Source organism: Macrosteles quadrilineatus, unplaced genomic scaffold (genome assembly GCF_028750875.1).
Source record: "Macrosteles quadrilineatus isolate MER2022 unplaced genomic scaffold, UCM_ALF_1.0 Scaffold_1__1_contigs__length_201487025, whole genome shotgun sequence".
Classification (NCBI taxonomy): Eukaryota; Metazoa; Arthropoda; class Insecta; order Hemiptera; family Cicadellidae; genus Macrosteles; species Macrosteles quadrilineatus.
The window spans coordinates 196,203,935-196,218,544 of record NW_026542594.1 but is presented as its reverse complement, the minus strand read 5'-3'; the positions used below and the strand labels follow the sequence as shown (position 1 = coordinate 196,218,544).

The 14,610-nt window shown below is 35.6% G+C and overlaps 1 protein-coding gene across 1 annotated transcript; it reads right to left on the bottom strand.

Annotated features, from left to right (window-relative positions):
• Window positions 1-820: 820 nt before the first annotated feature.
• LOC129003740 (arginine--tRNA ligase, cytoplasmic-like) lies at window positions 821-10,096 on the bottom strand. The gene is made up of 9 exons (XM_054432038.1): window positions 10,070-10,096; window positions 9,765-9,954; window positions 8,147-8,251; window positions 6,688-6,869; window positions 6,389-6,557; window positions 5,349-5,509; window positions 4,322-4,483; window positions 3,870-4,014; window positions 821-930 (listed from the first exon to the last, which is right to left on the bottom strand). Exons 1-9 carry the CDS (start codon window positions 10,094-10,096, stop codon window positions 821-823), a joined length of 1,251 nt encoding a protein of 416 aa, XP_054288013.1.
• Between the last annotated feature and the right edge of the window lie 4,514 nt (window positions 10,097-14,610).

Sequence of the window (14,610 nt, the reverse complement as noted above, 5' to 3'; positions counted from 1 at the left end):
CCAATGGCAACTAAGGGGCCTACAGTTTATAGTGGAATCCGAACCACATTTTTGCCGTGGTATTAACAAATTGGTCTAATTATCAGAATAGTACTCCGGATAGTCGTAGTACTCACTAGTGCGGACGTTAATCCACACAAAGAACACAGTTAGTTGTATGAGTCAGTCACAGAATGCGCTAATGTCTAAAATTATAATTTCAACCTTATTTACGTTGCTGATCTAGCTGATGGATCATAAAGATTCAAAGATTTATTTGCCGTTAAATAACATAACACTTGCTATAGCTCAGAATAAGTCATTCCATCAGTTTACTTGTTAAAAAAAGTTTGTTTATTTGACAGAAATTAGTTATTTAAATCAGCACAGTGGGTGGCTCACATCAACCTTGATGATTTTGATTATAAAACTGGCAACAGCTTCAATTTGGGGACGGAATGTCTAGTTGTATCAATAGTCCAAGCTTTAAACAAACTTCTCATCATGATAAAAACACAAATAATTTAATAATCAGTTTGTTAAAGATAGTAGAAAGAGGCAGTTTTAGCATGGATATAAATTTATTAAGATGGCGAAGCAATAAGAAAAAAATTGTAAACATAAAAAAAAACCAACTATACATAATTATACTGGACAGATCAGACAATAAGGAAATGTTTTAGTGAAAATCCAATCAGGTAAATGAAAATTTGCTAAGTTTGCAGGTTTTCTGCAGCAGGGATATTTTCCTTATTAAAAAACATTGTAAGAAGAAGGTAGTAGAAAATTTTAAAATATTTTGAGTAAATTTATGAGTGTATTTAAGTTTATTTATTGAGAGTTACATGCGAGACACGGTGTTGAGACCAAGTATGTTGAAACATTGTTTCATAACTCGAGCAGTGGCTTCTGTTAACAGCAGTCTGTCCATGTGTACTTTCTTGATTTCACCTGAGGAAAAAAGGCATTATTTATTAAGTCTAACAATAAACTTCAAACTTTATGAATGCTGACTGACAGAAAAAGGAAGGACGAGACAAAATTCTTTTTTCTCATCATAATTCAAGATGATAAGAGTAATATTATTTGTTTTCACAGTTTTTACAATGGTTAATAAATAAAAATAAAGTACTATTAAAACAACTACTAAAGTTCAATGAGTAATTATTTATTACAAAGGTTCATACAAAAAAGTGTACAATATAACAAGAGCTTACAGGAACTCAAATTGGTAGTTTTGAAAAAATTAAATAAGAAAAAATAAAATGAAAATAAGACATTTTTAATGTAAAACTGTAACGTGCACACCACAACTACAGTAGACTCCCTCTTATACGGACACCTTTTAACCGGACTACATTCGGCGAAAATGACATCTCTTTAACCAGACAATTTTTATCAGCACATCGGTTTAACCGGACTAGATCGGCAGGAAGTTGGCGGTACTGAAACGACTGTTCTCGTGGGAAAGATTCAAGACCAGTGGTCACGTGTCTAAATACAATGCTCACCTAAATTTAAGTCAAATACTGTATACAGTATTAATTTAAACGGTCTGTTTTAACGAGTTTTTGAGGACGTCATGTTTAACTGGAAAACCCGTTATTCTGACTGGCCTCGGTCCCGAGGTGTTCGGATAAGGGGGATTCTACTGTAACTATATCACAACAAAAAGGGTCTATAATAGAAAAAGAATTGTAGTAGCTTGTAGGTGTAACTTCTGATCCCAGTGATAATTATATAATTTACAGTAAAATCTTGTTTATCCGGTACAGACAGGACCAGTGTCATAACGGATAAACTAATTTTACAGATTTATGAGATGTACACAGTTAAAAAATGCCTGCAGAAAGTCTCTGCAACACCCACGATACGGGAGAGCGTTTTTGTTGTGTTTCATTTGTGAAGGCGTTCTTATTTAATCAATTCTTTAGGTATCTACCGGTAAATAATTTATGCTTTAGGTATAGTTTTTATTTAATTTAAAAAGCAGAACCTTTGTTGATGGATGAATAACGGATAAACAAGGTTATAGTGTATTTAATAATGTGGCAATCGTAATTTCAAATATTTTTTTTATAATCTCGTCTCAAAAAAGTCTTGGAGCAAAGTCAATCTCGTACATTTCTCAAAAATTGGAGACCCGTCTATCTCTAGCAGAAACACTCTTTAAGAAGGGGCTACAGGTCTTCTAGCTTGTACCTGAGCGATCAACTGCTCCCATATAGGAATAAGCCAATTTCCCATATAGGGAATAAGCTATTACCGTAGGTCTCATGGTAAGACTTGGACCCAGGACTGATTTACTTTTTCATTTTGATGTCCCTAGAAGCCAGAAACACCATCCGTTCAAATTCATATACATGTGTGTCCGTGTCCGTTAGCACACTAACTCGAGCAAAAATGATCCGATTTTGATGAAATTTGGTACAAATGTGAAAACCTATGTTTATTCAAACGAATTAGCGTACCAGCATAATTGGACTATGGGAACGGAAGTTTATGGGGGGTTTTATGGGGTAAAAAATTATTTTTGACCCTAAAAACACAAAATTTCGTAATTATTTCTCTTCAAACCATTTTTAGAGCTTAAAAAAATAAATAATTTTGTTTATTGAAGCGGTGTTCTATGCCCAACGGTCACGGAGATAGAAAAAAATATTGTAAATTTTAAACTCACATGTTATTCTTACGGAGAATAAATAAACTGTTGTAGTTTGCTTGTTTATAGATACTAGTGTACATGTTGCTCGAATTCGAGCAATTGCAAAGTATTACAGGAGTTATTTAAAAACGAATTACAGTCATATTTACAATGAGTTTAAAAGAGTCAACTCAAAGATTACCGGTGTGTAACTCAGACCATGTTTATCTTCGTTATTGATAAACCTAAAGCATTCCGGCTGGTTTTCTCCTTCTCAAAATGCGCAACACATGCCATTAATAGAGGGCCAATAGAGAAGGAAAAGTCGTTTTGGGGTAGTGTTAGGGCGCATTTGTAACCTAATAGTTGAGATTGTCCAGGGTCAGGTGCTGACTGATGTGATGAGTTAAGCCTATTACGCGCCACTGTTCTGTAGCTGCGGTCGTTATCACGATTACGCCTCTTGTCTATGTTTTGTTGTCGTCGCGTCGGAGTAATTTAAAAGAAAAAAAACAACAAATAAACAAATTATAGCTACACAATACAACGATGAATTCACAAATTTAAGTTACAATCATGCTAACACGATCCGTCATAGCAACACAAAACAACGATAAATACATAAATTTAAGATACAACTATACTAACACGATCCGTCTTGGGGGTTATGTTTACAAAAACTCAAATAGTAAATAAATGTACTCAATGCGTTTCATTGGATTAAAAAATAAACAACAGCAATTAAATTATACAGCTGATCAAAATGTAAACAATTAATTTCTCCATAAGGATAACATGGGAACTTTCAAAGCCACTGGGGCAGAGCCCAAGGGACTTAAAAAAAAATGTAAAGCCAGTTTGCAAATCTACGCGACACGCTCTTTCCAATGAGATGTCAATGGATAAAATCGGTTAAGAAATGACGGAGGAGTTCAACCGACAAAGTTTCATGTAGCGTATTAATTATATAGATATATTTTAAATGTTAATCAAATTTGGAAATTTTGTTTATTTCATACTAAGGTATCAACATTTTAAAAAAATCACACCTCAATATCTTCCCTGTAGCAGCAAACCTAAGCACTCACTAAAATTAATGTTATTTAAATATAGGAAATAAATCTGACAATTTTTAGGAAATATTTTAGTAGAAATCCAGCCGGGTAAATGGAAATTTGCTTAATCTGCAGGTTTGCTGCGGCGGGGGTATTTCGTGTTGATGGTGTTATTTTAGTTACCAACCCACCAGTCTCAACATCCATGTCAAGGCAGTAACAAGAAGTATAGAATTCTGAAAAAGTCCAAGAAATCTCGTACAAATAGTCACAGAGAGAATTCAAAAACCAATCCCTGGTTACTTTGTTTATTATTTCAGGAAACCGGAGAAGTAGCTGGAACAAAAAAATATTTCATATTTAAAAAATAGTTTCTTATCTTTTATACGTATATTAACAACAAACTACCCTCCTGCCCCCCCACAACCCAAATTGTCCGATTTTAGTCTCCCCTCCCAATTGTAGAGTCTCAATTGTCCGAACAATTATAAAAATCATTTTGCATTTATATCGTGATACATGTAAACATATTTCAAATGTAATAAAGATTTTTCAAGATGTAACAAAATTTAGATAAATTTGTCAGTGATTTATACGAAGAAATAGATTTTTACAAATATCTGTGAATCAAAATAGGAAGTACCTTTGCCAATTTCCACTCTTTCTCGTGAGTGATGGCTACGGGGGTCGTGTTGGCAGCCTGCTCCAGCTCACTCACTGTTATGTTGGCATTCCTGGCTATAGAACATATCCTTGTGTAAGCATACAACAGGTAAACAGCTGTGTTGCCCTTGTCTTCCAACATCTGTAATATTTTAGAATCAAATACATTTTTTATCAAAACAATTAACCTACCAATTATATTAGCGTACTAGCAGAGTACCCGTCCTTCGTACGGGGTTGGCATATAAGTATAAAATGCTTATTGCAGTTATACTCAAGCTTTGCGTTTGCAATAAGGGAGGACACAGTTTGATAAAATTAGATTTTTTAAATTTACAGTATTCTATAGTATTACACATCTACCACAGCCATAATGTTCTACCACTTTACCTAAACAATAGAGAAAAATAAATTATCAACAATTTGCAAAATATCACAAATTATTCATGAAATGAAAAACATAAACATAACTGTAAACAATCCTATTTTGACAGTTCTCATTGCGAATCACAGTTTTTTGTTGCTGCTTAGTTCAAATTAGCTGTTTTCATAAATGCACAAAAATATAGTGCTGCACCCTGTTGGTAAATCTTATAACTTTTTAATAATGCTTTTCCATATCATAGAACCAACTTTTTTAGTTGAAACAGCTGACTAAATTCTTCCCCTTAAATATGAATAGTCATAAGGTTAACATGGGGAATTACAGAGCCACTGGGACGGAGCCCGAAAGGATTTTTGAGATAAAAATATGCCTATATGTTAATCGGGAATGTAAGCTATCATCATGCCAAATTTCAGCCCAATCCGTCCAGTGGTTTATGCGTGATTGAACTTCAAACACACAAACAAACAAACACACAAACTTTCACATTTATAATATTAGTAAGATTATTTGTTAGTGCAGTACAATTTCCTCCGGGTTTTGAGGAAAACATTTTTTCTATTATTTTATGGGAAAATCTCTATCTATTTCAGTGTTCAACCAGTTAGAAAATGAGCTAAACCTTATCAAAAGAGAAGACGTAGTCGTTGATCCTGTTCTGACTGAGGTCGGCATATTTGATGCAGCCGTAAGCCACAGCCTCCTGTGCCTCTTGTAGCTCAGTGGCTGACAACACCTGATCCCTTCCTTTAATCTTCAGAGTCTCTAGGGCCTTCTTTAGACCTGTAGACAAAGGTTGTGGTAACTTTGTAAATTTGCAGGTCAATTAAGTTGACGGTGGATTTACTACTTGTGGAAATGTTAGCTACTAGCCCAACTCATTAACTCATTTTGACGAGGAGAGTAGGCATGTCCAATAGAATCCTTCCTTCATCACAATCGTCTTGTACATTACTTAAAAAAATTTGGTTATATCTAACTTAATAGTACAAATATTCAGAATAAGGGACATTTATCACACATTGTTAAATCTTCGTTCCCTTAAAACATGTACCTTGATGGGTTTGTCCCAATTCTCAATTTAAACTAATCGGAAAAGTGCAGATTAACCAGGTTATGAGTGGTACTCCTCTGCCCTGGATATTGGTGTTAAGCTATATAAAATCAGCTCAACCTCAAGAGTTTTACCTTAAAAATAGGAAGTGAGAATATACGCCAACTTTATTGTAACTGTTTTCAACTTATCCATTTGCTTATCCTACTACTTGAAAAAAATTAAGTCCCGGCATCCAACACTACAAAATGCTCGCCAACTGATGGAGAAATTATTCTTGCCAATATAGGTCTTCAAGTGTTGACTGTGTCATTAAATGAGTAAGACTAGAGGCTGACATTTCAGTGGAATAGTAGTTTGTCCCCGAAGATGGATAGCTGTTAGGCATCCAAAACGTTGTCATCTAATCTCATAACAACACAGCTCCCCGAAGACTTATTTGACAATCTGCTGTTATCGTGGAAGCCCACCATCTAGATCATATAAATATATATCATAATTTTTTATATATAGCTTGCCAAAATATCTTACAAAGATATCAATCAATAGCTCTGTGTTCTAAATCAAACTTAGGAAAAATCCAATGAAATATAGTTGATTGGATTCACCTTCATCCAGAAGTTCAACCAGCCTCACCGATTCGCCAGAACGTGTTTTGAACTTCTTCTTATCTTCTCCCAACACAACTCCAAAGCCTACAAAGTCCACTCGGACCTTGGACGGGTCAAGCCAGCCGGCTTTCTCAGCACAACTGGTCAACACTTGGAAATGTGTAGCCTGTGATCATACAATAATCAGAATCACCAGTTATGATGAAGTTGTTATAATGTGTCAACTAAAATCACAACATTCTAAAAACACTTACAAATGTATAAGTACGTATACATAGGTGACATAAATATAATACCTGTCCCATGTCCACAACGTAGATGATCCAGTCGGCCTTACTCTCCTCTATCCTGTATCTGATGGTGGCCATGTCAGAAGTGTCGTAAGTGAAGCCTCCGTCAGACTTTACGATGGTGAAAGGGATCAAGTCCTTGTTCTTGCCCCACATTATGAACCTTTTGTCATCCTCCTCCAACAATCCTGGAGTCACATTTGCGGAATTTTATTCAAATCCAATAAAAATCCTTCTTTTATATTGTAGGCAACATACTGCACATGGATAGTGTCAACAATTATCTGTTTAGGATTTTTTTCTGATCTGGAGGGTTTTTCAATTATTGAAGGGTTAGAAGAAAAAGAATACATTATTGAAGCCAAGCCAGGGATATAGTTTAGACATCTTACCAGAGAAAATTAAAATCTAGGGGCTTAAAGATAGGACACAGTAAAATTTCAAATTTCCAACCTACTACTGATATTTCATCTAAACTCTGTTCACAAATTCTAGAAGGTTTTAGGGGGAGAAATGTATAGCAATTATCAATTATCAATTATCAATTATTTGAGATGGGGACGCCACTATGTGCGTATTTTAACCCAAATATGAGTGAAGGATGAGTGTAGGATGAGTGGCGCGATCTTGTAGTCTTGTTAGTGACTAAGGCCGACATATTCCTTAGACACAGCTGTTAATTAATAGCCCATACAGCTAATGGCAACTAAGGGACCTACAGTTTATAGTGGAATCCGAACCACATTTTTCCTTGTAATTTACGAATTGGTCTAATTATCAGGATAGTACTGCGGATAGTCGTAGTACTCACTAGTGCGGACGTTAATCCACACCAGGGAGCATTGCATCCACAGTGCATCCCTATAAATATCCACAATTCGTGACCTCCTAGTAGCTGGATTACAGGACGACGCCACCCGTCCCAGTCAACTTCCACTTCAACCTACATTTGAAACAACTCAACAGCTGAAAAGCAAGAACAGTGGTGTACGAACTTCTCTTCAAACCGCTTAAATTTTGTGAACGGACTACAGTGTAGGGCTTCTTCAGAGAGGAAATTGAAAAGAAATCAAATTTTAAATTAGCTCTTAAGCTAACATCCTGTCAAACTCCTGATTAATTGCACACTAGACTGAGATTCAAAACCTTTATGGTTATATATCCTGGTTAGAGAAACAACGTCTACGATCGCAGGAGCATTATATTGGGCCACCTCACTTACAATAGTAAACCCAAAGCCTTCGCAAAGTAATTCTAAGTTTTACTCAAAAATATTTGCGTTTTTCTCTGCCATTGGAATTTTGTACGTTTCTTGTAAGGATGTTACAGCACGTGTCAGGCTTTTAACTATTCTGCTTCCCTTAACTAGAAGTAAGCAAAGATTTACATAGAGTTTTTTCACAATGGCCCATACTAAAGGCTTTAAAATATGTTTGACGTTTTAATAATAAAAAATAATTCTCACCTTTACTCTTTAACTCCTCAACAATGTTTTCCATCCGTGATTGATAAAACGATTCCCCACGTTCAGTTATTTTGATTCCTAATCTATCGTAGATGAGTTGGTTTTCTGTAAGTAAAGAAACTAAACTTAATCCTTGGTTAGACATGTGCAAAAATAAATATTTTAAAAGATATCCTAAAACTAATTATTCGGAAAAATTCCAGTGATTCCGCACAGTCTTAACTGATTGATTCAAAAATAAGGGTTTGAATATCCTACATATCAATTAGACTTTTTAATTAATAATCTATTGAGCCACAATATAGGTCGTAATTTTAAGATCAAAACATCTAAGAAGTATTTTGACCCAAACATGTCAGGAAGAAAAGTGAGATAATTTTGTGTTTTGATTCTGACTAAATTAGCTGTTTGCTTATTCCAGTGGCGGATCTAGAACAGTCACAAGGGGGGGGGGCGAACCAGGGGGTCTGGGGGGGTTCGGGGGAACTCCTCCAAAAAATTTGTGTAAACTAAGTCTCCAAAATGGCAGTTTTATACCATTTCTTTGTCCAAAGTTATTGTAACAAATTATTCTACGCAATTTCTATGCACTACTGTATTACATGCAGTAAAAAATATATGTATATGTATGCCCGAGGGGGGGGTCGCCCCCCCCCCTCTAGATCCACCACTGGCTTATTCAGGACTATTTAATATGAGTCCAAAAATCAAAGGCAGCAGTTTCGAACCATCAAAGAACTACTAACTGACTCTTCACAAACCAGCAAACTTCTAAATGGTGATCATTGTTGCCACTCAGCTGTTCAGTTACTCTGAAGAAAAAGTATATAGTTGATTCCTTATGTAAAAAAAATCCCCGCCACAGCAAACCTGCAGACTAAGTGAATTTCAACCTGTCTGATACATTTTCACTAAAATATTTCCATAAATAAGAGTTCTTTCCAGACAAATATTATATTTGATACATACATTGACAAGTTACAAATCATAAGTATAAAATAAGAAGAACAAAACAAACTTAAATACAGGTAGCACTGGAGAAAAGAAGAAACATCATGATTCAGTCAGTTTTATTTAGTCAGTGGCAGTGATAAGACAGTGCTGGTGCAGTTTTATCAATTTTTATTCCATTTTAAATATTTTATTAACATGACATAAGTTTTAATAATTGTGATTGTGACAGTTTTTTAAAGAATCTATTGACATGCCACAATGTATTGGATACATTGATGATGTGGTTGCAAACAAATTTACCTGATGAAGTTCTAAGGGAAAAAAACTAGTTTTCATACCAACAACTGTGGTTGGATAAGGTAATCATTTTATTTTATCAATCTTATACATCTCAACAGCTGTGTTTTCCTAAGCACGGAAGCGAAGTGCAGAGGCCGCTCTCCTCTTATCTTGGTACTTTTTTCCTAGAAGAAGAGCGGACTGCCATTGAAACCACTTCTCCAAACTCCGCTCTCCACATTCCACGCTCCACATTCCACGCTCCGCTTCCGCGCCTAGAAAAACCCAGCTTCAAGGTTAAACTTTTAATTTCATTAGATTTTAATATTTATTAATTGACTTTGGATATCCTAGAGTACTTTTCTTTTACAATCCATTTTCTCACCTTTACGAGACAAGTTACAGATAAGTTTCCATATTTTAGTGTATTCCGGATCCCCCATCTGTAGTCGGACTACACACTTGTGAGATTGATTCCTTAATTCTTCCTCAGAGTCGTATCTCTGTTTGGCTTTCTTGTACAGCTCCATAAGCGAGGAAAGAGTAGTGGATTCGGTCTTTAAGTTTGGCTGGCTCTATTGGATAAATAACATATGATTTAGTTATCTCACTTGATTTAGTAATCAGTAGAAATTCTTCTTGACAAAGCTGATGGACAAACAATAAATACTTTCACCGCAGCAAACATACAGACCAGGGTAATTTCCGTTTACCCATTTGGATTTTCAATGAAATATTTCCTTAAAAAGATCAGATTTATTTCCTTTCATAATGAAATTAGGTTTATTAATTTATTAGGTTCAATGCTACAGAGAGGGCAGTGAAGTGTTTTTTGTGTGAAATGTTAAGCTACTAGTTCAGTATTTGTAGTTCAGTAGTTAGTGAGTCGGTGGCTCAGTCGGTAGCGTCACGGACTTCGGGCCCAAGGCAGCGATGTCGTGGGTTCGGATCCTGTTCACTGCCGATAACATTTTATCAGTACAGTTCAACTTTGTACTGTACCGGCTCACTCCTTGCTTTGCTGTAAACGATCCACGCACGGGCGCTTAGTCTATGTGGACGGGCAAATGCAAGGTTAAAAGAGGCCGCCAACCTCTTAAAAAAAAAAAAAAAAAAAAGTATAAAAGAAAGAATTTGATCAAAATATGTTCATAAAGAAACAAACTAAAACAGTTTACTAATTCTTCATATGGATAACATGAGAATTTTTTATTTATAGTTTTTTTCTCTTTGTAACCATTAGACATAAGACAATTCTTCCATATACTAAATTATTTGTTTATTTATGCTCTAGAAAATAAGGAGCTCGTTTTCTCCCTAGGGAGTAAATATCAGATGATCAGTTCTAAACTTCGGTTATAAACAATAGCATGAAACGATAGTATGTATTGGTTGGTTTAATCGGTTGTAGCTTATTGTTGCATCCTTGTCAATAGTTTGACATATCGATAGTATAATCTACATTAACTCAATCATAATAGACAAAATGATTGAATCACTAACAGCTACTTAATTGTGTTACCAAAATTGAAAACAAATTGGAAGTCGTTTTGAGGTTATCTTTACATGAAAAGTAACATTTTGCAGTTTAGTTTGTGTAAATTATGGTTCAATATAACAAAAAATAAAGTTCATCATATGGGCAAAAAGCCAAAAAGTGTCTCTTCAACCCTCCCTGAAACTTGAGCTTGGGTTGAAAAGAGTGACTTTACGCCCTAGTGAGGAAATATACTATTTTATGAACCATACTTCACTGTGGAGGATGCATCACACCTGAAGGTGAGCTATAAGCATTCCGAATTGTGTTCCCCAGTCCCCGACGTGGTTAACTCTTTCTACATCATGTCCTAGGTACTCCAGTAGCCTAGCAATACTGTCTCCAATAATAGTTGACCTGAAAAAAAAACTTTATGATAAACATAAAATGATTAATGAAATAAAATATTTGAAGAAAATCAGGGTTGGAGAACATTTAGAACTCACTTTAAAATTTGTAAGAAGAAACTTCACTAATGTTGTTTGAATATATTTCACTGCAACCACAGAGAAGTAAAGTAGGGGAAACAGGCTTGTGGGACGGAAGGAATAGCACGAACGGCGAGCACTATATGGAAATTCCTATCATACAGGGCCTAGGGTATTCCTCCACCGTGAGGCACCCGCACCCTGTACATGAGGGCGAGGGGGTGGTGTAGCAACTAGTGCTAGACACCACTTAAGTATACCATTCAGTGTTTCCTGTGTACTTACTTCTCGGGAGCAGTACTTACTACTCTACTAGCTGAGCGGGGAAGATCGAGTGTTGAATGAATCATATGATCACTTTGTTACTGCCTAAGATCAGCTGATTCTTGATTAGATTTATTTACCAGTACCTGGGGACCGAGCTTTGCTCAGGTAAAATCATTAGTTTAATATTAAAGCAGTCTTAGTATTGCAGATACATTAATCCATTCCCAAACTCCACACTGCTCGCCTTTACTACTTCGTTCACCACTTCCTACGTCGTGAGTCTGTTTCCTTCCCTTCCCATAGCATTTTAAGATTGCAGATTCCTTAATCTAATCGTCATAAACTGTTCCCGCACTCCGGACTGCTCTCCTTTACTACTTCCTCCACCACTTCCTACGTCGCAGACCTGTTTCCCTCCCTCTCCATAGCATTTTAGGATTGCAGATACCTTAATCCAATCGTCATAAACAGTTCCCGAACTCCGGACTGCTCGCCTTTACTACTTCCTTCACCACTTCCTACGTCACGGACCTTTTTCCCTCCCTTCTCATAGCATTTTAAGATTGCAGAAACCTTAATTTAATCGTCATAAACAGATCCCACACTCCAGACTACTCGCTTTGACTACTTCCTTCACCACTTCCTACGTCGCGGCCCTGTTTACCTCCCTCCCCATATCATTTTAAGATTGCAGATACCTTATTCTAATCTTAAAAAGCAGTTCCCACACTCCGGACTACTCGCCTGGACTACTTCCTTCACCACTTCCTACGTCGCGAACTTGTTTCCCCCCTCCCCATAGCATTTTAAGATTGCAAATATCTCAAATTAATCGTCATGAACAGTTCACACACTCCGGACTACTCGCATTTACTAAATTCTTCACCACTTCTCACGTCGTGGACCTGTTTCCCTCCCATCCCATAGAATTTAAGATTGCAGATACCTTAATCTTATCTTCAAAAACAGTGCCCACACTCCGGACTACTCACCTTCACAACTTCCTTCGCCACTTCCTATGTCGCGGACCTGTTTCCCTCCCTTCCCATATCATTTTAAGATTGCAGATACCTTAATCTAATTGTCATAAACAGTTCCCACACTCCGGACTACTCGCCTTGACAACTTCCTTCGCCACTTCCTATGTCGCGGACCTGTTTCCCTCCCTTCCCATATCATTTTAAGATTTCAGATACCGTAATCTAATCGTCATAAACAGATCCCACACTCCACACTGCTACCCTTGACTACTATCAAAGTCAAAGTCAAAGATTTTTATTGTCTTTAAACACATGTGTGCAATTGACAAAGTCACAAGCATATAATGTATGTAAATAGCCTATTCTAAGTAAAAGGTACATTGAAAAATAGAATATTAATTTATAGATAAAAACAATAACAAAATATAAAAACACCAGGGAATGACATAACAAACAATTAATATAAAATCTAAACAATTATCCAATTTAAATTCTTAAAGTACTAATGTCACAAGCTAAAAACTCATCAACAGTATAAAAAATATGTTCTCTTAACCATATTTTAATCTTATTTTCAAACTGTTTTGAAGTTATATTCCACATGTTTTCTGGCAGTTTATTAAATAATTTAATTTTCATATAAACATGACTGTTTCTTGTTTTTTCCAACCGTACAGAGATTAAGTTAAGAAGATAGTTTTTCCTCGTTTGATAGTCATGTATTTCTTTTCTAACAGACAATTTACAAATAGAATTCTTAACATCCATCAGGCAGCAATATATGTACAAATTTGGAAGAGTCATTATTTTAAGCTCTTTGAATAAAGGAACACATGACTCCCTATCTGAAACATTTGTAATGACTCTTACAGCTCTTTTTTGCCACTTAAAAGCCTCTAATGCACTACACGAGTTGCCCCATAAAGTTATGCCATACTTTAAGTGAGAATGAAAAAAAGCATAATAGGCAGTTATCAGCATGTTTTTGGTTACACAATCTTTCAACTTTCTAAGAAGGTGAATTACTCTAGACAGTTTTCTACACAACTGCTCGACATGAGTTTCCCAACTTAACCTACTATCAAGATAAATACCTAACAACTTAACAGGTTTCACATCTTTATAAATAGAAAAGTCCAAAGAAAATATAATTTGTTCAGTCTTTTTTTCATTAACAATTAAAAGATTAGAATGAAACCATTCCATTGCTATTTCTAAGGCTTGGTTCTCAGTTCTTATTAGATCATCTAGGTGTTTTTTACTGTTAAGAAGTGTGGTATCATCTGCATATAACACTGTGGCACAAGGAATATTTGAAGCAAAATCGTTCACAGCAATAATAAATAAAAGAGGTCCAAGGACTGATCCCTGAGGCACACCCATTAATATTGTTCTAAAGCCAGACTTATCACTGCCCTGTACCACCATTTGTTCTCTACCACTCAAGTATGATTTAAATAAATTAAGTTCTTTACCTCTGATACCATAGTGAAACAGTTTGTCTAGCAGTAGCTCATGATTCATGCAATCAAAAGCTTTAGTAAGATCTATGAGTAAGGCAGATGATAACAGCTTATTTTCAAAGTTTTCTAACACTGTTTCTATCACATTCTCTACTGCTTTTACTGTATTTTTACCTTGCATGAAACCATACTGTTCCTCACAAAACAAATTATTAGTTACAAAAAATGTATCAAGTTGAGCCTTAATACAGGATTCAAAAACTTTACTTATTATAGGAACCAGAGATATTGGTCGGTAACTAGATGGGCTCAACTTTTCACCCTTTTTATAGACTGGTATCACTTTTGTTACTTTTAGTGCTTGCGGATATATACCCTGTTCCAAGATCATATTAAACAGTAAAGTCAACGGTGTCACTATCACCTGACATATTTCCTTTAGAACTCTATTTGATAAACCATAGTAATCTTCACTACATGATGAACTTAAGCTAGTAACAACTTTAGTCACATCTTTACCTTCAATTGTTCGCCAAACCAGATATTTATTCAAATC

What these genes read in the sequence shown, in the direction of transcription:
- LOC129003740 (XM_054432038.1), bottom strand. Translation starts at nt 10,096, where the DNA reads ATGGGTAAACGGAAATTACCCTGGTCT. An exon ending in ACGTCTTCTCTTTTGATAAG is followed by an intron (nt 4,484 to 5,348) that starts GTTTAGCTCATT and finishes AAAATATTACAG; the next exon opens with ATGTTGGAAGACAAGGGCAA. An exon ending in TGACATGGATGTTGAGACTG is followed by an intron (nt 931 to 3,869) that starts GTGGGTTGGTAA and finishes TTTTTTCCTCAG; the next exon opens with GTGAAATCAAGAAAGTACAC.